Source organism: Culex pipiens, chromosome 3 (assembly GCF_016801865.2).
Source record: "Culex pipiens pallens isolate TS chromosome 3, TS_CPP_V2, whole genome shotgun sequence".
In the NCBI taxonomy this organism is placed as follows: domain Eukaryota; kingdom Metazoa; phylum Arthropoda; class Insecta; order Diptera; family Culicidae; genus Culex; species Culex pipiens.
The window spans coordinates 67,425,591-67,453,361 of record NC_068939.1 but is presented as its reverse complement, the minus strand read 5'-3'; the positions used below and the strand labels follow the sequence as shown (position 1 = coordinate 67,453,361).

At 35.5% G+C, this 27,771-nt stretch overlaps 1 protein-coding gene across 5 annotated transcripts in view; it reads right to left on the bottom strand.

The window, feature by feature from the left end:
• Window positions 1–27,771, bottom strand: part of LOC120420908 (protein suppressor 2 of zeste) — a 90,135-nt gene that overhangs the window by 41,652 nt on the left and 20,712 nt on the right. For 2 of the 5 annotated variants that reach the window (XR_005605917.2, XM_052710587.1), the window contains exons 1-2: window positions 3,613–4,182; window positions 2,296–2,698 (exon numbers count right to left, since the gene is read on the bottom strand). Coding sequence is in view for 4 of the 5 variants with exons in the window: in XM_052710587.1 (XP_052566547.1) it covers window positions 2,296–2,497 (202 nt within the window). In the remaining variant the exon portion in view is untranslated. Of the gene's footprint in view, window positions 1–2,295; window positions 2,699–3,612; window positions 4,183–27,771 lie in introns of those variants that run through there. The other 3 variants (XM_039584030.2, XM_039584032.2, XM_039584031.2) reach the window with 3 other exon arrangements.

Below are 27,771 nucleotides of genomic sequence, written 5' to 3'. Positions count from 1 at the left end.
TATGCTCATTTTTCATTCACCAACGCCCGACTCCTCGTCTCACCAGGAGACCTCATTCGTTTTTTTTTTGTGGTCCAGACCCTTCTCTATAGAGAGTGCCTTTTTTTGATGCTGGCTGGACGACCAAGTCGACTCCATCATGTTCTAAAAATGTGGCTAAATGTCTTTCACTCGTGTTTTTTTTTGGACGGGTACACACAGGCACACGGTCTCTTTTGTCTCCTTTTGGGCCCGGGGTCCTCCATTGAGGCCAATCTTCGTCCATTGAGAGCTAAGCCAGTGGCGAGAGCGAGAGCTCGAGTGTGGGTGGGGTTGAGATGCTGCGTGTTTGGCTCTCGTCTGGCTTGAAGCTCTTTGTTTGGGGATTTCGGGGACGGTTTGCTGTAGCTAATTGTTGTCGGGGATTACATATTTAGTATTAACTAAGACTGGTTTAATGGTTTAAACGTTGGATTAAACTTGTGTGTTGTAAAACAGTAAGAAGTTATATCGATAAGTTATAACATTCCAATCTAAGTATCGAGAATTGAATAATCATTTCTTAATCTTTAAAGTGTAAGAATCTTCAGAAAACGATTTGAATTCTGGCCATTGATCCATTGGCGTTGGTTTCGAATGCTGGCATTGAAGTTGGAGTAGTTAAATCGGATAATTTTTTGATGCATGAAACTTGAAAAGAACAAATTTACCCATGCTTACAAAAATATTTTCGAATACAAAACATAAAAAAAAATAATCGAAACGACAGTTAAAAGAACAGCTGACTCATTCAAATAGAGACGTTCAAAACGTTATCTACCTACTCAAGTGATAATAAGTTATAAATAAAAGTTAGAACGCACGTTTACATCAAAGGTTTTGCAACATAATCTGTTTATTTACCTAGGGATCGTACATAAACAACATGGCTCAATTTTTTCGAAGTTTTATATCTTTCTCGTGTTCAGGAGGTAATTTAAAGCACCTTTTGTTCAACAAAGAAAACTTTACTTCTCTTATTATATATGCTTTTATCTTATTTAGTTTTTGTTTTTATTGGTAGTTTGAGGCCTATCCTTTAACTTCCAATTATCATTATTGTTTGATTATTTGCTATTTTTGATATTAACAAACAGATTTTAAGTTGCAACAAAGTGTGTCAAATTAAACAGATTCGCTAATTCAAATGGAACTGATTTCCAATTAGTGAATCCGAATTCGTTAATTGGAACGAATGAAAGCTGTCAAAAGTACGAAACCACAGGCTTGGCAATCGACTTCCATTTTTATTTTGACATAAAAAGTAGCAAATACTATTCAATAACACGGTTAAAGTTGACCCCACAAAAAAACTTTTTCCAAAACATTGATTTAATAAAAATTTAAAAGTTCCCCTTTCCATTTAGTTCCGCTTTGTAAGCGGTAGATCGGGAATCCCGGCTCGGACCAACACAACTGGTGATCTTTTCCCTTCTGGATTCGATTGCTTAGTAAAGGGAAGGTAGTGTATCGTCACAAACTGCACCTTATCAAGACACCTTAGGAAGACAACCTATGGAATGTTAACATTAACCTTCACGTGTTGACATTAAGTTGATTAATAAACTGTCACTGAATCCGCTTTGAAAAAGCCGGCCCCGAAACTCTTTACGGGTGTTTCCCTCCGGAACAGGGAAAGATTTACTTTACCTACTTTCCAATAATTATTTAAAATTCAAAATTGGTTTTGAAAATTTGTTTATGAAAATTTAAAGATCGAAGCCCGTTTAGCGGGCTTTTTGTTACAAAAAGTTATAAAATATTTAAAAAAAATAGTGTAGAAGAAAATTAAAGTGTTTGATAAATAAATCAGACTCACAAATTATACCAAAGAAACGAATTTCACAAATGACTGATGATTCAACAATAGCCTGAATCACGGCGGTTATCTTATTTTCGTCTACTGACGAAATGCATTCAACGTAAACGGACTTGTTTTTGTTACCAATTGAGTGCTCAAAATTTTCGAGATATCGAAGCAGTTTGCTGAATCACAACTGAATGCATATTGCGCGTTATTTGCTGCTGGGCGGGGTTGTTGGAATCTCAACGCCTATGGTGCAATGCTAAGAATATATCTTTCATTGATATCAGTGCTTTATAAATAAACAAAAGTGATTCTTATGAATACCAAATGAGTACGGAAGCAAATTGGACATTCACATCCTGCCTAGATATGAGTGTTAACGTCAATACACCACATTCCCGGTTCGTTATCGCTCTAGTTTTAATAAGAATTGTGATTCTAGACAAGTTTAAGACATTCGGTGTACTCACAAGTGTGCAGACAGTCGTTGACGGTGGTAGCCTCGATCAGGTAGCCGCTGCACAGCGTGCAGGTGATGCTGTCGTTAAAGTCCTTCACCTTGCGCCGGTTGCTCCGGGTCTGGGTGGCGGCCACCTGTGTCGTGGCCGCCACCGCAGCCGTCGTGGCCACCGCCGTATTGCTGTGCAGCGGTGCAGAAGCCGCGGTCGTCATCGCGTCACGTGTTTCTTTACCGGAACTTCAGGCGGTTGTGTGCTTTGTTTATGTTTTGTTAGACTCTCTTGGTTCACTGTTGTGTGCGCGCCGGCGCACAGATCTTCGAGTTGGGTGTTAATTTCTGTTGACTTGTTGACAGTTTCTTCTGCTCCGATTGCTAGCAGTATCCATTAGTAGTGCTAATTGCATCGTGTTGGACTGCAAAAGGGAAACGTTGAAGATATGGATTAGCGTTGGATCTTTCTTGGATACTGAGCTATAGTCTAACTGTCAAAACAAACAATAGACGGTGATTTTGCAATGCTAAACAAACCAGATGGTTGGTGTCTTTGCTAAAAAGTCTGCCGATAATCTGCTGTTTTGACAGCATGTTGCCCAAAGTTTGCTGTCTTTGAGCCTAATTAAATTAAAATTAATCGCGAAACATAAAACTTAATGAATGCCTAATAAAATCGAGAGAGCGGCACCAAGAAAACCGGGCCCGTACAGACGTGCATCGGCACTCCATAGCACTTGACAGTTTTTCTAAGGCTATGTCTTGGAAAAGGCACCAAATCAATTTGTTCTGTACATAAAGTATGTTTTTTTCATTGCACTATGAGGTGCTGAATGATGGAAACCTTTATCTTCACTTATTTGGTAGTTTTGGCGATGAAGTGCTATTTGAGTGCTAAATAGCACACTTAGCACTTGAAATTTTTGTGTTATTTAAATCACTATTAATTTGTTGGTAATCCAAATTGCATAGTCAAAAACGTTTATTATAACCATCGAACTAAAGCTTGTTTTGTTGCACAGTGAGCAAAGATTCACTCTGCCTGTTTGCGAAGGCCATCATCTCAAAATGTGGTGAAGTGCTATTAAGTGCCGATGCACGTCTGAGTCTAACTGTTAAAACAAACAATAGACGGTGTCTTTGCAATGCTAAACAAACCAGATGGTTGGTGTCTTTGCTAAAAAGTCTACCGATAATCTGCTGTTTTGACAGCATGTTGCCCAAAGTTTGCTGTCTTTGAGCCTAATTAAATTAAAATTAATCGCGAAACATAAAACTTAATGAATGCCTAATAAAATCGAGAGAGCGGCACCAAGAAAACCGGGCCCGTACACACCGTGACACACAAACACCAGGACCAGGAAGAGAGACACGGGCGTTCGCGAAATCAAAACACTCCAAACGACACGAGAGGCCTGAAAGCACACCGAGAAGCAAGAGGGGAAACCCGGAAGGAGGGAGAGAGAGCGGAGGGAGCAGCACCTTTTGAGGAAATCTTCTTTCTTTTCTTCTCTTTTTCACCACGCGCGCACTTGACTGCTTTGATTGTGTTGTTGTTGTTGTTATTATTCCTACTGTTGTGTGTTGTGACAATTATCGGAACGTGCGACCGCTTGCCGCTTGTCATATAATCCGAAAATCGCGAAATAAAACACCACTCGCACACTACGATGAAAGGAAAAGAAGCAAACGCGATAGCCTGCTTCGATGAAAACAAACCCGCGAAATCTCACACCGAGAGCTGCTGCTTGTATGGTGTGCACGGCAAGACTACCAACACACACTGTATACACCAGGTCACTTCGACGGCCGCGCGCGGCTGACCGAACGCGGAGAAAAGCCGAAGTCTCGTGGCAGCACCCAGCAGCAGGCTACGACGAACGGCCGCGACGGTTCCACAAACACTGACGCAATACAACGCGGCATCGGCGAACGAAGCTGGCCATGCGTGGTGTGGTCGTCGTCGGGTGAGAGCGCCTACTATGCGCTCGGGTGTTGCGACGAGCTCTCACGTTTTTGACGGGTTGTTGCCAGATGGATTTTTGTTAAGGAAATTTGAGATATTTGGTTGACATGCGTCAAAAAGGCCAAATTTCTACTACTTTCATTATTTAACACATACATTTCTCAACATTAGCTCTATGAACATCGAACAAATCAATCAAAGTTGATTAATTTATTGCTAAATTCAACCAAAACCAAGAAAACCAATTTCACCAACATAACCTCAAAAGACGCCCACCCAAAAGCCTGGCAACCCTGCCCATTTTGATTCAGGAACACCGGACACTTGATTCGCTTGAGGGAGCAGCAGAAGAAGAGACAAGGCAGGAGACAAGAGAAGAGAGCTGCTGCCGCCGCCGCCGTACGTAGGGGAAATCTACCCTTTCCAATCAAACACCTATCTTCGTCATATGGAGAGTTTGATGCTCGATTAAAGCTCCAAAAATACTATTTGGGCTATAAACTTACCAGCAACAGCACCGCCTCGAGTAAGCACGCAAATGTATGCCACTTACTGGTCAAAAAGATCACATTTAATGCACTTTTGATCATAATTTGTATTTTGCGAGACCACTTCTCATCATTTTGTTGGCACACACAGTGACACACACGAGAATCCCTCAAACGCTTAATGAATATCGCCAAAATTAACTTTTCACTTTCGCTTACTTTTTCACGGCGCTTAAGATATGAAATTGCTTCCAACTACCGGCAACATGTTCTTTTGATCATTAGTAAGGCACTCACTTGAAGAATAATCCCGAAAAATGTAATAAATTAGCAAGTGCCATCAAAAAAACAAACGCGCCAAGTCGTTTGACGTTTCAATTTTCACTTTGCATTCCACTCGAAGGCTGAAGAAAACCGAGCGAGAGATGAAGGCAAAAAAGAACAAAGGCTGGCCGTCAACACCACCAGCAGCACAGCCAGCGATGCCAGGAAACTTTCCCTATAAATGCCACTTTTCGTGAGTGTTCGTTTGAACTGTCAGCGCAAATGGCAACACTCGACAGAGTGTTGGAAGAAAAAAGAACTAAGCCGATATTAGAAAAATGGGCGTGGCCCAATGCATTCGCCTCGATTAGAATACCCTTGGGATTTTTTTTTTGTTAAATGCTTGGTAAAGAAATAGAACAACTTTTAGTGAAAGTGAAAATAAACAGAAATGTTCACAAAAACTTGCTCTACTCGTTGGTGTACTTGGTTTTAGTAAAATTCAAGGGAGACTCTAGATTATCCAGCATCATTCAAACACGACCGCTTATTAGGATTAAAATGGGTAGATTTCCCCTATTTAGAAAATCGATAAAAAAGAGAACGAGAATAATTTGCTGTTTTCGTTCGAGAGTGAAGCAGCGCCAACTTGGATGATTCTACAACAGGGGGAGACGGGTCGGTCGGTGTTTGCTCAGCAGAGCGCGGAAGAGAGGGAGAGAGTGAAGCACTAGAGAAAACGTGTGTGTGTGTGGGTACTTGTGTGTAGAGTGTGCACACATACATGGCGCACATACACAAGCGTCAAGTAGGAAAATTTCTCCACTTGGGTAATCGCTATGCGGAGCTGACGTGTATAATGGAAACGAGTGTGTAAGTGTGGTGACATGACTGTGTTGGATTGAAATTTTACATCGAAACAGGTGTGTGTATGTGTGTGTATTCGTGTATGTGTGTATGCTTTTTCTGAGATAAGTTCAGAAAATTCTGGAGCTTCAGTGGAAAATTTTGAATGATCCCATTTGCAGAATGACCCCTGATTACAACACTAAATAAAAATAAAACCCAAGAACAATAGAAAATAGCAGCCATCTTAGCTCGAAAACACTATTTAGCTGTATTTACACCGTACAACAAAACGGGTGAAACGAGTGAGTTGGAAGCATGGGATTTAAGAATCACCTTAAGATATTTTTGGATGGATCAATTGGAACGCGCAATGTTAGACTTAAACATCTAGCTGTCGCCGGTCTGAATCCCGAGTGAACGTTAAAATTTAAAATGTCAAATAGGTACATATTCTGCATTCGATTCCCTAGCCTTTGAGACAGCAATGGCACATGACTTGGGAGTTTGACAGTTCGTTTCATAGGAAATGCATTGTTCACTACCAACCGCGTCGGGTACTCCATTGGTTCTGACTCCTACTCTGGCTTCAGGACGACTCCGACAACTACTCAACCTCTCCAACAACTTTCGACTTTATCGACTACGACTTCAAAAATAAGTTGTTGAAAATAAGTCGACTCCGACTCAAACTCTACTTTCCGAAGATGCATGAACTCGGACTGTGGCGCTTCTGAATTTGTCCAATTTGAATCCAACTTCGACTCCGTTGTAGTGAATTCAACCATGTATTCAGTTGTGCAATAATTTCGGACTTTCGGACTATTTAAGCAAAAATCTCGCATTTTAGATTACTGGTCAAGTTGAAGCCAGGGTTGGCAGGTTGTCAGATAAATCTGGGAATAGAGCTATCTGAGCCTGCTCTCACGCACACTAGCACACCATTTGTTTTGCTGGCGGGTACAAAATTTAACCTCAATCTTTTTCGTGTACGTACACGCAATACATGCGCACTAGCCTGTCCCATTTTGAGGTCATGTCGAGGAATTTCAGGTGCTCACTTCTTAAATGATAGATTATGATGTTAGGAACAATGTTTTCTTAGACAAGAAAAAATAATAAAATACTTTCTCGCACCCCCTAGTCGATTTACTGAAAAAAGTCACTTTTTTGAACAAATTTTCTAAAATCGCTTGGAATCAATACAAAAACTGTTTCGATAAGGTGTGTATTATCTTCAAACGATAGGTTTTTGTCCATAGATTAAGATGCACTATCAATATTGGACCAAAATTTAAGTTTTTGGACTCTCCCAGGCGGATTTGTGTCGAAAAAATCGCATTTTTTCGAAACTTTTTTCAGAAATGTTCATTTAATTTAGGGTAGCCTATTTTTCCCAGTGAAACTAATAGATGCAGCTTGTAGGAAATTTCATGGCGAACATTTTTCCCTCTGAGAAAATGCAATTTCGACACTCCAGAGCCGAGATATTTGAGTTTTAGTGAGGAAAAAAGTGCCAATTTTCAAAATTTCTCAGAATTCAGAAGCAAGGCCTACTAATTACACGATATAGCAAGCATATGTCTCAAAGGTCAGGGTATGCTTTTTTATAGTAATTTTGGCCGCTGAATCCGAATCTGAAATCAAATTTCGTGTAAACAGTGATGTTTTGGAGCTACACCCTTTTGGAATGTTATTTGCGTGTTTAAGAGGCAGTTTTTGTAAATATTGCTCGGTTTGTTCTAGAGGTCGTATCGAGGTGCTCCGATTTGGATGAAACTTTCAGCGTTTGTTTGTCTATACATGACATGAACTCATGCCAAATATGAGCCCTCTACGACAAAGGGAAGTGGGGTAAAACGGGCATTGAAGTTTGAGGTCCAAAAAATATATAAAATCTAAAAATTGCTCGCATTTTAGTAAGTCTTTTGAAGAACTTCAAAATGAGCCATAGACATCCAGGATTGGCATTGAAGTTTGAATTTTCCGAGGATTTCGAATATGACAAAAGTGAGACTAAAAAGTGCCGCTATGGATGCAGGACAATAACTAACGTTGTAAAATGTTTGTTATAGAAAAATCGAAAAACTATGAGAAAAACTGCATTGGCCAAAAAGTTATTTCCGTAGGCTTATAGTCTATGAAACTACCAATCTTTTGACCTCTGGGAGTATGGGTGTTGGAGGCTGTGGCAAAAAGATATTGAGGTTTAAAAAAAAAAACATTTTTAACAGTAAATTGCAAAAGCTATGAAAAAAAGTTAAACAAATCCTGGATGTCTATGGCTCATTTTGAAGTGCTTCAAAAGACCTTTCGAATGCATTTAAGAGAGTTGGAATTGATGAAGTTTTACGGAAATGCGAGCAATTTTAAGATTTTATATATTTTTTGGACCTCAAACTTCAATGCCCGTTTTACCCCACTTCCCTTTGTCGTAGAGGGCTCATATTTGGCATGAGTTCATCTCATGTATAGACAAACAAACGCTGAAAGTTTCATCCAAATCGGAGCACCTCGATACGACCTCTAGAACAAACCGAGCAATATTTACAAAAACTGCCTCTTAAACACGCAAATAACATTCCAAAAGGGTGTAGCTCCAAAACATCACTGTTTACACGAAATTTGATTTCAGATTCGGATTCAGCGGCCAAAATTACTATAAAAAAGCATACCCTGACCTTTGAGACATATGCTTGCTATATCGTGTAATTAGTAGGCCTTGCTTCTGAATTCTGAGAAATTTTGAAAATTGGCACTTTTTTCCTCACTAAAACTCAAATATCTCGGCTCTGGAGTGTCGAAATTGCATTTTCTCAGAGGGAAAAATGTTCGCCATGAAATTTCCTACAAGCTGCATCTATTAGTTTCACTGGGAAAAATAGGCTACCCTAAATTAAATGAACATTTCTGAAAAAAGTTTCGAAAAAATGCGATTTTTTCGACACAAATCCGCCTGGGAGAGTCCAAAAACTTAAATTTTGGTCCAATATTGATAGTGCATCTTAATCTATGGACAAAAACCTATCGTTTGAAGATAATACACACCTTATCGAAACAGTTTTTGTATTGATTCCAAGCGATTTTAGAAAATTTGTTCAAAAAAGTGACTTTTTTCAGTAAATCGACTAGGGGGTGCGAGAAAGTATTTTATTATTTTTTCTTGTCTAAGAAAACATTATTCCTAACATCATAATCTATCATTTAAGAAGTGAGCACCTGAAATTCCTCGACATGACCTCAAAATGGGACAGGCTAATGCGCACGTAGATAACTCTATACCAGATTTTTGCCCGACTGAGTTAAGCTTAGGGCTGCGGAGTGGGGTCAAGCGACTCCGACTCCGGCTCCGGCATTCAGCTCCAACCGATTCCGACTTCAACTCCGGCCTACCATCTCTTGCCGTCTCCGACTTCGACTCCAGCTTTTAATAAATTGTTGGCCCTGACTCCTGCCGGGTCCGGTCCGGTCCGGTGGCGCAGTGGTTAGCGTGGTAGCCTCTCACCCCAGTATGGCCTGGGTTCAATCCCAGACGGATCCGGTGGCATTTTTCGAGACGAGATTTGCCTGATCACGCTTTCTATCGGATGGGGAAGTAAAACGTCGGTCCATTAGCGTAAAAGAGGTTTTGAGTGACTCACCACACATAACCTTCGGACGCCTAGAAATGAGCAGAAACTTGCAACAGAGACCACAAAAGACCCGGAGGTCGTTAAAATGGATAGCTTTGCTTTTTTTTTTTGCTTTTTGGCTTTGACTCCTACTCCACATATTTTTAAATATTTCAAAAGTTAACTAACTATTATTTTGAAAACATAGAAGAATATAGGATATTATATTATAGGATTATTTAAATGCTCTCTAAGTGTCAAGTTAGTTATTTAAATGCTCTCTTAATCAAGTTTTTCTCAAGGAAAAAAAGAAGTTCGAATCGCAAAGCTCCGACTCCGACTCCGGGTTATCCAAAATTTTTGGCTCCGACTCCAACTCCGACTCCAGCTCATAACATTTAGCCGACTCTGACTCCGACTCCAGCTGTTCGAGTTTTGATGACTCCGACTCCGACTCCAGGTCCCCAAAAAGACCCGACTCCACCGACTCCGGCTCCGGGTACGACTCCGACTCCACAGCCCTGGTTAAGATAAACTATGCTAGTTACAGCGTGGATTCGTAAATTCGAATTTCGCTACTTTGAATGTCCGCCAAACGTATTCGAAATTTAAAAAATCTCAAACGTCAAAACTGAGTTGTGAAATTAATCTTTACATTTCGTCCTCTTTGTTCGTCGATTGTAGAGCACGTGGTTTTGAAAGCTGTCAGTCGTTCCAGTTACCGAATTTGGATTCAGCCGATTTTAAATTAATTTTAGACCAACATGAACAAGCCAATCACAAAATTCTTCAATTTAGGTTATGTTTGAAAATGTTAATATGTTTAAAAGCAAACAAAGCCATTTAAAAATACAAGCATGGATTTAACATTTAACCTGGCAACCCTGGTTAAAACTGCCTAAATTTCGCTCAAATCCCGTTGGTTTGACATCTTTTGGTTTGTACTCCGTTGGTATGACAAAGTCAAGCTAAAAAGTTATTTTTGAACTTTAAAAATCGGACAAATTATTGCCGCTACATAGCATGGCAAAGAATTGAAATTGAGAAATTTGATTTTTAAAGAGTTTTCAATATGTCTGAATTTTTGACTGCAACTATTGGTCCGATTTTCAATGCAGAAAAATTAAATCTCTATGCAATTGTTCAACCCAGGTAGCTACACGTTTCAGGAGTTCTACAAAAACTCACAAAGAACGGGTCATGATATTTTTTTATTTAGCTTCTCTTCTAAACTCTTAAAGAAGGTTTGTAGAGAAAAAATGTAGAAATTAATGTTACTTAATTTAAAAATCAAGCCAAATTTTCCAGAGGGAGCACACTTTTATTTATTTTTAGGACAAATGCTGTCAAATAACCATGATCGTTAGGTGGTCTTTGTTCTGCTGTTTGTAAAGCTGTTTTTTACCCCTTCCTTGGAGCTGCGTAATGACACTTAAACAGTCTGATAGCTTTGTCTTGTACCTAATCTAAAATTGAAAACAGGTGGTTTAGTCTATCAAAATTAAGAGTAAGGTTTTTTTTAATAGTACAGGTCATAAGAATGGAAGAAAAAAGTTTTTTTGAAGTAAATACAATCAACAAGACATTTACTTGCGAAGACCTTCGTATCTAGCGGCTGACTACTGAGAATTCATAGAAGATTGATTCCAATTACACCAGTAACATCGCAAATCAAGTTCCATCAGCCTCGGTTCACCACCCATCCACTTCCGCATTCTTGCACAGTAATCTAAATCTATGCGTCTTTATTAAAGTTCAATTAAAACCAAACCATCCCCCTCCAACTCCCTCTTCTCAAACACCCATCCCAAAGAAGAAGAATTCCAATCAACCGTATTCATGCCGCATGTACTGGATGTACGTCGTACATTGAACACGGGGCCACAAAGATTCGATTTTAATCTTTGCCCCCGGGGGCCGGGTCCGACTTGGACTTGGCTCCACCATACCCGACCGACCTGTAACCACATCGAACCGTCTGCTACGGCCACAGAAACTGAACAGAACCGACGTCGTCGTAGATCTCTCGAAAATAGTTTCCATCTGGACTTGTGCCTCTGTAGTGCATAAATCATATCACACACGAATGTGTGCAAAATAATGGAGCAAAACTAGCAGGAAGGTACACACTCGTACGTACATTCGCACACACACAAGTGCACTCAGTTGCTTACGGAATAAACTCTCAGCGCAAGACAGCAAGCAAGGGAGTAAATCCCAGTACTTTTGACTTTCTAATTTTTCTCTTTGTTGTTTTCATTTGAGCTCTTCTCTGAGATATGCGTTTCTCTTTGAAATGAGCTAAAATAGAGAAAGAGAAAGTCAAGAGGAATGAGAGTTGCTCTCTTGCTCGCTGTCTTGTACCTTTGCTTTGTTTGGAAGGTATCTAAGTTTGAATTTCAGACATGATTGGAACTATTTTTTTTTTTCACTGCAACTGAGTGTAACTCACAGTGAAACGATGTAGAGTTATGCAGCATTCCAGCTTATCTTCTGTGTTTTGCCTCCGGTTCCACAGCACCGTCCAGAGGAAGGCTTGAGTTTGTCGGTCCTTTGGTATATTCTCGAACCCATAGTTGCTGGATAGAGCAAGGAGATGTTAGGGCAAAGTGCACTTGCAAATGCTGCTGCTGCTGCTGCATTGGAGTTGGATGCCGTCGGAACGTGGAAGGGAAAAAGGGGTTTTCATGCAGCAGGAAACTAGAGATATATGTAGCTAGATTGTGAATTCTAGAATTTTCTGGAAGGGTGCAAGAAGGATGCTGCAATATTTGAATGTCGAAATTAGTTGCGAAAGTGGACCGAAGGGATTTTCGCTTGATGGATTGGCATTTTATAAAGTTCATGTCTGTGTTTGTCTCTGTCCAAATATAGGCTTTTACTTGAAGAATAAAATTTAATGGTAGTTTTTCACTTAAATTGATTGATTGATTTCTAATCATTGTACATGCTTTTCAAGAATTTCTTTTTTAATTTTTTCTGAAGATAAAATTTTCTGAAAAATGTAACAATTATTCTGTTCCAAGATATGAATTTGGCAACAAATTTTGTAAAAAAAACAACTGAAAAGACTAAAGACTAAAGACTAAAGACTAAAGACTAAAGACTAAAGACTAAAGAATAAAGACTAAAGACTAAAGACTAAAGACTAAAGACTAAAGACTAAAGACTAAAGACTAAAGACTAAAGACTAAAGACTAAAGACTAAAGACTCAAGACTAAAGACTAAAGACTAAAGACTAAAGACTAAAGACTAAAGACTAAAGACTAAAGACTAAAGACTAAAGACTAAAGACTAAAGACTAAAGACTAAAGACTAAAGACTAAAGACTAAAGACTAAAGACTAAAGACTAAAGACTAAAGACTAAAGACTAAAGACTAAAGACTAAAGACTAAAGACTAAAGACTAAAGACTAAATACTAAAGACTAAAGACTAAAGACTAAAGACTAAAGACTAAAGACTAAAGACTAAAGACTAAAGACTAAAGACTAAAGACTAAAGACTAAAGACTAAAGACTAAAGACTAAAGACTAAAGACTAAAGACTAAAGACTAAAGACTAAAGACTAAAGACTAAATACTAAAGACTAAAGACTAAAGACTAAAGACTAAATACTAAAGACTAAAGACTAAAGACTAAAGACTAAAGACTAAAGACTAAAGACTAAAGACTAAAGACTAAAGACTAAAGACTAAAGACTAAAGACTAAAGACTAAAGACTAAAGACTAAAGACTAAAGACTAAAGACTAAAGACTAAAGACTAAAGACTAAAGACTAAAGACTAAAGACTAAAGACTAAAGACTAAAGACTAAAGACTAAAGACTAAAGACTAAAGACTAAATCTTATCGCCGATGATGAACGATAACTCATTTTTTAAATCTTTCTAAAACCGACTAAATTCATTCAAATTATGATAAAATTTCAATGCTATCACTAAGATTTTATTTGTAATTGCATGTAGTAAGTTCAAAATTGCTCACAAAATACCATATTTTTCAATAGAACTCAAATTTTCATAATTTGCAATATGGGTATCTAACGATGCGAAATTTTGTATACATTTTTACTTCATGACAGTTTTTTTGAAAAATAATAAATTTTCTAAAAAAACGTATTTTTCAAAAAAACTCAAATTTTAAAAATTTTCGAAAGCGATTTTTTTTAATGTTAAAATTTACACAAAATACTGTATTTTTCGAAAATACTAAAATTTTCCTGATTTGCTATATGAGTAACAAACGAAGCGATATTTGATATACATTTTCAGTTTATCAGAGTATTATTTCTTGAAACACTCAAATTTTCACAAAATGCAATATTTTGAGAAAATACACAAATTTTCAAAATTCACATAAGAAGCCAAATTTTGAATGCATTTCTCTTCATCACTTCAATAATTATTCAAACTTAGATTTTAAATCATTAAAAATTTCACAAAATACAGTCGTGCCTCGGTTTAGCACCGCATATGGGGGATGCAAAACCGAGGCGTGCATAACCGAGGTACAGAGCTTATGGGATTTTGGCTATATGGGAGACATTGGCTTTAATCGTACGAAAAATCATGCAAACATCAAAAAATTATAGTGTTTTGGAATCGGGATGATGTCAGCTATCCATTGAAATTATTATTTCATGAAAGTTTTCACAAAAATACGTATTTTTCCTGTATTTCGAAAATGCATATTTTTTCTCTAAAGAAACCAAAAATATATTGTTATTGCAATATGGGTATCGAATCATCAGATTTTTTTCATACATTTTAGATGTAGTAATAACATTTTTAGAAAATACTCAAAATTTTCACAAAACTACGTTTTTTCGAAAAAAAATACTCAAAATTTCAATTTTTACAATATGGGTATCAAACGATCGGGATTTTTTCAAACATTTCGAATGTAATAACAATATTTTTTGAAAATACTCAAAATTTTCACAAAACTACGTATTTTCGAAAAAAATATTCAAAATTTCAATTTTTACAATATGGGTATCAAACGATCGGGATTTTTTCATACATTTCGAATGTAATAGCAATTTTTTTTAAATGCTCCAAATTTTCACAAAATTACGTATTTTGGAAAAAAAACCCAAAATTTCAATTTTTACAATATGGGTATCAAACGATCGGGATTTTTTCATACATTTCGAATGTAATAACAACATTTTTTGAAAATACTCAAAATTTTCAAAAAACTTCGTATTTTCGAAAAAAAAATACTCATAATTTCAATAATTACAATGTGGGTATCAAACGATCGGGATTTTTTCATACATTTCGAATGTTATAAAAACATTTTTTAAAAATACTCAAAATTTTCACAAAACTACGTATTTTCGAAAAATATACTCAAAATTTCAATTTTTACAATATGGGTATCAAACGATCGGGATTTTTTCATACATTTCGAATGTAATAGCAATTTTTTTTAAATGCTCCAAATTTTCACAAAATTACGTATTTTGGAAAAAAAACCCAAAATTTCAATTTTTACAATATGGGTATCAAACGATCGGGATTTTTTCATACATTTCGAATGTAATAACAACATTTTTTGAAAATACTCAAAATTTTCAAAAAACTTCGTATTTTCGAAAAAAAAATACTCATAATTTCAATAATTACAATGTGGGAATCAAACGATCGGGATTTTTTCATACATTTCGAATGTTATAAAAACATTTTTTAAAAATACTCAAAATTTTCACAAAACTACGTATTTTCGAAAAATATACTCAAAATTTCAATTTTTACAATATGGGTATCAAACGATAATAATATAATAATATAACAATAACCGCAACAACTGATTTTTTTTAAATAAGAAGTTTTGTGAAAATTTTGAGAATTTAAAAAAAAATTGATTACATTCGAAATGTATTAAAAAATCCCGATCGTTTGATACCCACATCGTAAAAAAGGAAATTTTGAGTATTTTTTCGAAAATACGTAGTTTTGTGAAAATTTTGAGTATTTTCAAAAAAATGTTGTTATTACATTCGAAATGTATGAAAAAATCCCGATCGTTTGATACCCACATTGTAAAATCGGAATTTTTGAGTATTTTTTTTCGAAAATACGTAGTTTTGTGAAAATTTGGAGTATTTAAAAAAAATTGTTATTACATTCGAAATGTATGAAAAAATCCCGATCGTTTGATACCCATATTGTAAAAATTGAAATTTTGAGTATTTTTTTCAAAAATACGTAGTTTTGTGAAAATTTGGAGTATTTTCAAAAAAAATTGTTATTGTATTCGAAATGTATGAAAAAATCCCGATCGTTTGATACCCACATTGTAAAAACGGAAATTTTGAGTATTTTTTTCGAAAATACGTAGTTTTGTGAAAATTTTGAGTATTTTCTAAAAATGTTGTTATTACATTCGAAATGTATGAAAAAATCCCGATCGTTTGATACCCATATTGTAAAAATTGAAATTTTGAGTATTTTTTTCAAAAAAACGTAGTTTTGTGAATATTTTGAGTATTTTCTAAAAATATTGTTGTTACATCGAAAATGTATGAAAAAAACCTGATCATCTGATACCCATATTGCAATAACAATATATTTTTGGATTTTTTAGAGAAAAAAATGCATTTTCAAAATACAGGAAAAATACGTATTTTTGTGAAAAATTTCATGAAATAATAATTTTAATGGATAACTGACATCATCCCGATTCCAAAACACAATAATTTTTTGATGTTTGCATGATTATTCATAGAATTATAGCCAATGTCTCCCATATAGCCAAAATCCCATAAGCTCTGTGCTTCAGTTAAGCACTGGGCCGTGCTTAACCGAGGCAGCTGAACGGTGCAAAACCGGGGCAGTGCAAAACCGAGGCGTGCAAAACCGAGGCATGACTGTATTGTAATTTTTTTAAAAACATTACGATAACTATGGGTATCAAACGCAACAAAAATCTAAATAAAGCATACAAAATTTGAATGTATGTTTAAAGAATGCAAAATTTTGGTTCGTTCGATACCCATATTGCATAATTTGAACATTTGAGTATTTTCGAAAAATGCGGTATTTTGTGAATATTTTAATATTAACAAAAAAAACAATGTGAAAAAGCATACAAAATTTCGCTTCATTTGATACCCATATTACATATTTTAAAATTTTGAGTGTTTCCAAAAGATGCGGTATTTTGTGAAAATTTAATTTTTTTTTCCGAGAAAACCATAATCAAGTGAAAAAGCAAACAATATTTTGCTTCGTTTGATACCGATATTGCATTTTTTTTAATTTTAGTACTTTCGAAAAAACTACAGTATTTTGTTAATAATAGGGGAGTGTGGGGTAATTTGGACACCCTAAGGAAATATCTCTGCCATGGGCTGTATGGATATTTTAAAGGAATGTGGATGACACCAGAGGATAATAGAGACCATATTTGATGGAAAAATTTCATTCATTTCGATAAATTTTGAAGAAAAACCCATTTTTATCGCAAAAATTAAAAGGTGTCCAAATTACCCCCACATTTTTGTGTGGGGGTAATATGAACACCCCTATGGGGTAATTTGGACATGCCTTGTGGGGTAATTTGGACATGCCTTGTGGGGTAATATGGACATACCTTGTGGGGTAATATGGACACCTTTTGTGGGGTAATTTGGACACATGTTGAAGAATAAGTTTAACATTTGATTTTTTGAGCATGTTTTTTAACCTTCAACCTGGTTTTGCAATTGCTTTATATTTTTAAGTGTTTTTTTGCTCACAATATTTCATCAAAGGTTTAAATAATGATTTTGTGATAGAACTATAATTCAATAGGAAGATAACAAATAGTTCAGTGTAGTATACATAATTTAATCATTCATTCTGTAATGATTTAAACATTGATTCTGGATTAGGCACAAGTTTAGTTTTTAGTGATTATAGGTATCGTTTAGATTTATCTAAATCAATCTTTATTTGGAACTAATTAACCTGAAACCATTCATTTTTTAATTTTACATTCCGTAGTCCTTCAAATTTAAATATTATTGTAAACCAGCATAGAAATTAGAAATGTCAAAGAAATTAATTAAAAACAATCAACATTAGAGTCTAGTTGAACGCCAAATGTGCAGTAGTCAGATTTTCATCCATTCAAATATTGAGGGGTCCATTCAAATAATAGGGGTTTTGTGAAAGTCTCATTGCTCACATTCCTTTTTGAGTGTTTTGACATTTTAAATCCCTCTAAATTGAATTAAATCCCTTTAAAAACTCAACCGACCATGAAAGTTACTTTTTTTTGCCTGACAGGTAGACTTTCAGGTATGTCCAAATTACCCCACAAGCCATGTCCAAATTACCCCCATAGCATGTTCTATAAAAAAATGCAACTTTTGATGATAAAAAATGATAAAATGCACAATATTTATACGTACATATCTCAGGCATCGTCCAAGCAACCCCCTTAAACAAATATTGTCCACTTTTTTGCTATATAATCCCTGCAAAACCTTATTTCCCAACCCTCAAATATTAGAACTTAAGGCAGTGCCAACCAGCCTTTGGAAACTTTTACATATTATAACAAAATTACTCAACCTATTCCAACTTTTTTGGTTTGTCCATACTCCTAGGCCATTACTAGTACTAGCCTTATCACTTAAATTGCCATTTTAACTTTATATCCGAAGAAAAGGTGATTTTTAAAGGGGTGTCCAAATTACCCCCACTGTCCATATTACCCCAAACTCCCCTACTGAGAATTTATACTTTGAAACTTACCACATTTTCAAAAAAAAAGTCGATTTTAGAAAGATTTTAAAATGAGTTATCGTTCATCATCGGCGATAACATTATCGCCAATAGAACTATTGAAATAACGATAACGATAACGATCGTCGTGACGATAACGATAACGATAACCATTATTGTTACCATTACCATTATTGTTATCGTTAGACGATAATATTATCGACGATAATTGTATCGATTAACAACCTTGATGTAGATATTCGCAAATCTGTATTTTAGCTAGACATTTTTCAATCGATGTCATATCTTCGATAAAGTTGTAGGTGTTGTTATGAACAGGTAAGAATTTTCCCAGAAAAAATAGTTTAAAAGTAGCTTTTCACGAGTTAAAATTTAATTACCAAAGTCTGTGTTTAAATGTTTCCGAGTTATTTTTATTTTTTTTTTCAGTGCATCTTTTAAGCCATTGGATAGGATTGGCAACCGTGTCAATAAGGCCATTGCAAATATTTTTCAAAATTTATGTCCCTCGACTCTATCCAAAGTCAAGCAAGAGGGGCAAAAAATAAAATAAATATTTACATTAAAATTACAAGAAATAATTTCAAAATTTAAATAAAAACTGTTTCAAACCAGTCCAGTTTGTTTTGCAATCAGTAGTTTTCAAAATATCGTCAAGTACCAACGAATTGTTACATAATTTCGTATGACATTTTCATTTTCTCTCTCATTCTCACATCCACAGTCATCCCCCCTCAATAGAGCGGAGCCTAAAAAGCCGCTACAAAAAAAAAAAAAAAAAATTCGAAGCAAATTAACGGGATGCAATTCGTGATCGGTTCGCAATCCCCCTCTTGCGTTCTTTCGTCGCGGTTTTCTGAGAAAACAAAAGAATCTTCGGCGAATGTGCGTGCACGAGAAAAAGAAGAAGTGATAGAAAGAGAAAAACTTACAAGATTTAGTGACGGTTGCTAAACTTCCTGATATTTTGGTGCTGGAATCATCAAATGATAGTTTTTTTTGCATCATTCGATTTCAACACTGCTCTTGAATGATACAACCAGTTCATTTTGTTTCTAAAGTTACTATAAAATAAAAATAGGTATGTTACTCAAAACTTTTGTCAAACCATTGACTAATTGATGATGTTGCAAAATATTTCGCTGAAAAAAACGTGCACATTTCGTTGCACAACACATCACGATTGTTATTTCACCATTGCAAGCCAGAAATGGAAACCTCACTCACTATTGCATCGCACGAGAGTTGAAAAACAAGTTCACTAATCACATATCAGAAAAACTCACTAAGTGGAAACGAGGAGGGGAAAAGGGAGGAGTTTGCGATTGAAATTTCAATAAAATTTATGATGATGACACGATAAACGGATATAAACATGTACCCGAGGCGGGCGCTAATCTCGTTTCGAACGAAATAAAATTATAAATTTATGGAATGGGGAGCGATTGTTAATTATCGTTATAAAGACACCCACGCGCGCACGGCCAACCAATCCGATGGGGAGGGGTAAGTTGAGGGCAGGAAAGTGTGTGCCTTTGGCGCGTGATTTTTGCGAAGTTGCACGGTGAGAAATGTGGTTGTAAAATTACATGGAATGTAATGTATAATTTAAACGATTTTTCCAGAATTGTTAGAGAACAAAATGTAAGCATGCTCAAAGTTAAAAAAAAATGTTTTTCTACAGTGTCAATTTGGGAAAATTTTACCGGATGGTTGAGTTAATAATATAAATGGATAAGCATATTTCGCAGTCTGCGAATTTAATGCAATTCGGTTGTTAACTGATGATTAATGGCGGCCGGTGCAGTATACCATTTAAGGGGCAAGGCAACGAGTTCGCTCGATTAGGAGTGCTAGAGGTCTACCTCAACTAGCAAATTAACTGCATAAATTAAAATCGTCACCACTCGACCATTTTTCACACCAACCTGTTTGCTCCACAAGTGCCACCACAAGTGTTCTCGTAACGAGTAGAACAAAGTACCGAGTACGAAACTGCTTAACCTCGTTCAGGCCCCATCAAGCAAGTCCCGTTTTCACGTCAGCACATTTCGTTACAAAGTGTATAAATTAATTACCATATCTACCGTCCCCCATTAGTGCCTTGGCGGTACAAGTGAGTGAGAGAGAAAAAAAGTAGCACGGAGAGCAAAAACCAAACTCCCGGACAAGAAATAAAAACCGCTTTCATGGTGTTGCCAAGTACGGAAGTGATGCCAAGTAACACTCCCACAAACTGCGCGAGTGGATTAAATTTCCCAGGGCCCGAGCGAATCGTGTCCACGCGGTCCGTCACCTTAGGCAGGTTCCCCCCGGTGAAGACGGGAGTTCGCCCGGTCATGCCAAAAAAGGGGAAAATGAAAAACACGGGACCGTGGGCTCATTTGGGGTTTGGGGCGAAATTAGGAGCAGTTGGTGTATTTTTTGGTTGGAACAGATGTTAAATGCTCGGTAAACCGTGTTCAGCAAGTTATTTTGAGCAACTTTTGTTTTACGAAAAATTTAATTTTTCTTGTTCTTGTATAAATGTTATAAAAATGAATTAATAAATACATAATGTTTCAAGGGAGCGCTTTTTCATTACGTAACGCAAAACATGGATATTTGGACCCCCTCCCCCCACAGAACAAATTTCCATGCAAATTTTAAAAACTGTGTATGGAGCGTTACAAGGCTCAAACCACCTTTTCCCCCTCAATTGCGTAACGTAATAAAAGGACGCTCCCTATGTTTTACGTCTTTTCCAGAATGTGGTCCCAAAAGTTTGAATTTGTTAAAAGCCTAATTAGGTTGCATTCAATTAAAAATGCAAAAATTTAAAGTAATACGTACATACCAATTACAGTTCACAATCGCTTGTGAATGTTTTTTCCTTTAAAATATTTTTTTTAGCCCCCTGATTTTTTAGGAAAAACATAGAAGGGGAAGAAACCAAAAAATAAGTTTTTATTGAACTAATTAAACGAAAAAGGAAAAAAAATTACTTATAGAACCACAGACTTTATTCTCGCTAAACAATATTTATTTCTTTCTAATTATGAAAAATGTCTTCCAGGACGCTCTCTTCGGACTGGCTGCGCTTGTGTTTGACTAGAATAGATAGATTTGTTTGAATTAGATTAGAGTAGAGTAGAGTAGAGTAGAGTAGAGTAGAGTAGAGTAGAGTAGAGTAGAGTAGAGTAGAGTAGAGTAGAGTAGAGTAGAGTAGAGTAGAGTAGAGTAGAGTAGAGTAGAGTAGAGTAGAGTAGAGTAGAGTAGAGTAGAGTAGAGTAGAGTAGAGTAGAGTAGAGTAGAGTAGAGTAGAGTAGAGTAGAGTAGAGTAGAGTAGAGTAGAGTAGAATAGAGTAGAGTAGAGTAGAGTAGAGTAGAGTAGAGTAGAGTAGAATTAGATTAGATTAGATTAGATTAGATTAGATTAGATTAGATTAGATTAGATTAGATTAGATTAGATTAGATTAGATTAGATTAGATTAGATTAGATTAGATTAGATTAGATTAGATTAGATTAGATTAGATTAGATTAGATTAGATTAGATTAGATTAGATTAGATTAGATTAGATTAGATTAGATTAGATTAGATTAGATTAGATTAGATTAGATTAGATTAGATTAGATTAGATTAGATTAGATTAGATTAGATTAGATTAGATTAGATTAGATTAGATTAGATTAGATTAGATTAGATTAGATTAGATTAGATTAGATTAGATTAGATTAGATTAGATTAGACTTGATTTGATTTGATTTGATTTGATTAGATTAGATTAGATTAGATTAGATTAGATTAGATTATATTAGATTAGATTAGATTAAATTAGATCAAATTAGATTAGATTTGATTATATTTAAAAAAAAATGAAAAAACCTCACATCACGTTATCAAAATACGATTTCATAAATTTTCTTTTGATTTTTGTGGTCGCAGAACTCGAATTTGACCTCCAAAATTAGTTTTCTCAACAACACACAACAACAAATTACATGGTTATGTTATCCGAAGTCACTTTTGAAGTGCTTTGAATAATCTAACTTCTGATAATTTAAATTTAAATAAACATTTCAAAAGGGCCAAATATTCAATATAACGCCCTTTTAAAATGTAAGTCTTGGTTTACAAATTTTTAAAATATTTATAAAGATCGATATATTATATTTTTAAAGATCGAAAAATTTCACGAATGTTTCATATTTTAACATTGAAAATCGGACCATTAGTTAATGAGATATCGACATTAGAAAATGGTGGGTTGTTTGGGTGAGACTTGGAAAACATCAATTTTCATGTTTTTAAACCTTTGCATGGCAATATCTGAGTGGGCAACCATGTGCACTAATTTAAAAAAAATGAAAACTGCGACTATTTTCAAAAAAAAAGTCACCTAAAAATGGATTTAATTTGAAAATGGTGCACTTTATCAAAATTTCACTAAATTACTTTTTGATTGCAAATTCGATTGTACACCGAAAAATGAAGTTGAAAAGTTTTTGCGACCAATATTACGATTTTTTGAAAAAATCATTATTGATTCAAAAAATCATAACTCGGCAAAGATTTTTTGAATTTCTGAAAAGTTGGCATTTGATGTCCTCTAAAACATATAAAAAAAAAAAATCAAGATAGTGTTTTTTTGCAAATCAATTTTTAGTGACAAAAAGTTAAATAAAAAATCACCGAAACCGTGTATTAGTGTAGTGTACTTTGTCGAAGACACCAAAGCGATCAAAAAATTCCTTCAAAAGATACAGATTTTTGAATTTTCATACATCATTTTTGTATGGACAACTGCCAAATTATCTATGGAAAATTATATGGACAATCTAATGTTGCAAAATAGTTTCTTTGGGCATACCGAAGGCACCAAAAAAGTTTCAGCCGGATTAAAAAAAAAAAATAGAAATTAAAATTGAATCGATCGCTAAATTTTCACTTTTTTAGAGGAATGATTTTGAAAGCTTGATAAATATTTAACTTTAAAAGAAAAAAAATAAATCATAGTTTTTTTTATTGAAAATTGGAGCAATCGATGTCGAAAGATTTGGAATTTTGAATATGACACGTTTTTTAAATGATTTGTAGCTCGATACCTCTTTTTCTATAATCAGCTCACACAGTTGAAAAGGGGTATGCTGAATCTCAGATTGAGAAAAAAGAAATAAAAAATTAAAAACAAATTGTAAAATTCTTACGTTCAATGCAAAATGCAATACATCGACCAACCTCTCCTACAGCGCACCCCAGTCGGGACTAGCTAGTGAGTTATGAGCAGCAAAATGAATCAAAGCATGAATATTAATTAAGTTTAAAATTAGTTTTCTCTTGCTCTCTTTCTATTTTCCCACCACCCCCACCCCCTTCTGTTTCTACCTCTCCGTTAGTATTCGCAAGCCTCCCTCTCCCTCTCTCGCTCACTCGTTGTTTCAGGTACCGTTTTTCAGAACACTCTGAACGAGTGAGAATAGTTCTGGGGAGGTTGTCTTCTTCATCATTATGAGTCTCTTCTTCTTCGCGAACATCTTCAAACTTTTTGGCCCCAACCTCGGGCTGCAATTTGTTTAATGGAAATTATAAAGTTTCCCTGGGACGGTGCCAAAAGTTGGCTGTCGCGGAAAAATCTCCCTCTATTGCCGTTTTGAAGAATTTTCCGAGTTGAGTGGCCTCTTTCACGGTTTTAAGGTTCATTGCAATACCGGTGGTCTGTGCGGTACTGCAAAATGGAGGAAAGTTGTTATTTTAAAAACATGAATAACATCCAATTGGATTTAAATTTTCTTAAACAAACATAGAAAAATACAAAAAATCAATAGTAAAAAAAATCAAAATTCACACCACGGCACGGTTCACGGTTTGTGAGAAAGCAGCGAACCGAGATTCGAGGTTGGCCCGCCGTAATGAGAAGGGAAATTGCATAATAACGAGCGACAGCGCATAAATTGGTGTCCAAATTAGGCGCGCACAAAAATAATGAGCAGCGAAGCAGGTCGACCAACTTGTTGTGAGTGAGTTGTTGGAAGAATTCGTTATGGAATTTGACGGCGGGGGGTTCAGCGGTGAGTGAAATCAATTAGGCGAATTTATTGCAATTTAAATGAAGAAATTAAAAAAAAACTAATACTATTTTGCCATAAAAACCAAGAATTCAAAACATTTCATTCACATCCAAAGCTCCCCAAGGGTCAACGTCACCTTGTCAAAACAACATTTCACAAATTGCACCATCATAATAAAAAAAGTGCTGCTGGCCAAACGGTAATTGGAAACAAAACATCACATCAGGCCACTTATTTTAATTAAAACCCAAACAACAACAACAGCAACAACTTGCAAACATTACAATCGTACAAGTGCTGAACGTAACTCTCTTCCCCACCCACCTTCCCTCTCTCCACTACTACAACTGTTGAACAGAACAAACACATCACCTTCGTCATCTTTCATTATCACACCGCACTTGTCTCTCTCTCTCTTTCTCACTGTGCCTTATCTCCTTCGACATCTCCTCTGACCGTTCTGGACAACACAGTGGACAGGGGTCGTTATACACACGAGAGAGAGAGTGAGTGTTTTGCGGGGTTGTTGGACATGTCTGAGCAAGTTGTAAAAAATGTTGAAATTTTTGACAACAGATTTTTTTATAAGAGCCTTTTGCTTGAAAAAAAAATAAATATTTAAATATTTAAAAACAATCAGAAAATTTCAAAACAGAGTTTTACAACAAAAATAAACACACCTTAACATGAAGCCCACTTGTACGGACTTTAATGAAATGTCAAACTTATTATTTAAGCTTAATATTAGCCACATTTGTTAAGGTTTAGCGTTAAAGTTTGTGAGAAAATTATTTTCATACTAAAATTATCGGCGATCGCATTACACCTTTGAACAAAGTTTTTGATCTAAAGTTTTACATCAAAACTACAGTCCAGACCAGCGATGGAAGAATCATCATCAAGAGAAAATCAATTGACGCTCATAAAGAGAAAAAATCGGAAAAGAACTTGGCTCTCCTCTCTCACGCACGTAAGATCGGTAAAAGGAATCTCAAAAAATTATCATCTTGATTATTCGGTGGATCATCTATTTCACAATGTGTGTAAACAAAACGAAATAAATCATTTTAAGTGGAGCTAACAAGGAAAAATACCCAAAAATTTCAACAGTATGATTTTCTTTTGCGTGGTTCACTTCCTCTCTCTTTCGCGGGCGAAAGAAATTATTTTTTTGCTATTATTCCATCCCTGGTCCACAGTTAAATTCAATTCAATTCAATTAGTTTTTACTAGTAAATTAGCAATTCACAATTTCGTAATTCTTATAACCTAATAGAGTTTTGAAGTTCCTTTCAACTATGATTTGTACTATAGTTTATTTTGATGTTATTGGATATTTTTACAATGGATTTGCAAGAGAAGGAAACAATATTTAAAAAAAACCTTCGAAATTTTCTAAGGAAAGGAATAGAAACAGGAAAGGACATTGACAGCATCACAAAATTTCGTCCTTAACTCAATTTGACTCGATATCGCAAATTTGAGTATTTTTGTAAGACTCAATCTCACCCTCTAAACCCTATGTCACCCATGATGTCAATAGTTGAAGACTAGGATGATTCACGTTTTTGATGTTTCTTAGGGATATTTCTGGGTTTTAAGAAAAAAAAAATGCAAATTTTAGACTTGAATTCACGAACCATTTTAACGCCTTACACACCCTTTTCAAAACTCATGATTTTCTGAGTTCAATATCCCACTTTTCATACGATTTTTTGAGATTAGGTAGTACAACCATAAAAATGGTTATATGGGTTGAACTGGTTAGGGTGCACAGAGAAAAAGGAGTTCCCAAAATCGTCAACAAGCGTTCATGAAATGAACTTATTTTTCTCCATGTAACTATAAAGTCACTTCGCTTTTGAAAGATCTCGTTTAGTACTTTATACACGGATAGAAGTCCTGTAAACAAATCTATTGAAATATTTACAAAACTGTAAAAAAAACGATTTTGCTGTAAATAATTACCAAAATCGCAACTTTATTGTTCAAAATCGAAAAAATACGGTTTAAAAAACTGGAAAAAATACGCATAAAATTTCTCTATAAATAGAAAAAAATATGAACCTTAAAAAGTTTAAAAATCATTTTTAAAAACTGTTAATTAAAATGTTTTTACTTGTCCTTCTATTACTGAAAAGCTATAATGAACTATGACTTTTAACATTCTCAACCTCAAGGCAATTTGAAGTACACTCAACCCCCGGTGGTTGGTCACTTTTTCGTTTGACACTTTTTTAGTTTGTACCCCGTTGGTTGGTCAAAGTCAAACTAAAAAGTGACGAACTGTCACTTTTTACACGGCGCTCACGCACACTATCAAAACAAACGTTTGATAGTGTGTGTGAACTCCGTGTAAAAGGGGTGTCAAACTAAAACGTGACCCCGTTGGTTTGACAACAGTTGGTGTCAAACCATCGGGGTTTGAGTGTAATTGGTTTACTAATTTAAGGCGAAGCTGTAAGGCAGCACCAAATTGAAACCACTAGTTTTTGAAAGCACCTTTCAGGAAAATGCCGTAACTTTCAAAGTTTCTGGCATGTTTTATGCAGATGCAGATGGCCGTAGCAAATATTTTTTGAAGTTCATATCCCTCGACTCTGGGGGACTCTGACATAAACTTTTATTATTTTTTTTTTGCAACGGCCTAAATAGGTCGATAGCAAGACATCTGTAGAGTTCAGAAATTGTTTTAAGTTGAACAGAGGTTGTCTAAGAATTGGCATCCCGTTTTGCCTTAATAGATATCTAGATTTTTTTTTTTTTGAAAAAGTCCTTTAAGCTTTTGTCTTTCATATGTTTATAGGATCAATTAAAAAAAACTCTATATATTTTCATTATCACCACCATATTGGCCGCCATCTTGGATAGCATTGTTCCAGATCACTTAGGAGTATTTTTGGGGTCATATTCGAGCTTTTAAAAGGATTATTAACTATTTGAATACTTTGAAATCTGACTCAGACTCGATTATCCGAAGGCCTCGGAAAAAAATCACTTCGGATAATCAAAACTTCGGATAATCGAATCATGAAAAACAAATTTTTTTTCGCTGTCTTATTTTTGATTGTCGAGCTTAAGTATGACCCCTAAACTACGCTAAAGTGATTTACATTTTTTAAATCCAAGATGGCGGCCAATATGGCGGTGACGAAATATTGAAAAAATGCATTTTATTATTTAATAAGCAATCAACTATTCAAATTTGACTAAAATGGGGTCGCAGAACTCGAATTCGAAGTTTACAAGAAAGAGAAAAAAACGAAAAAAAAATTGTTCGTGATTCGATTATCCGAAGTCCCATACAAACCTTCGGATAATCGAACTTCGGATAATCGAAACTTCGGATAATCGAGGCTTCGGATAATCGAGTCTGGACTGTGTATGAAAAATTTCGCTGGTTTTGTTCGAACGCGAATCAGTTCAATACGGAACAAAGGATCGGTGCGCTTTTTACTGCATTGGGTTCGTATAAGCCCAAGGAAGGTACGCTAACTAATTGACACTTTGGCCACTCTGGCAAATTGATCA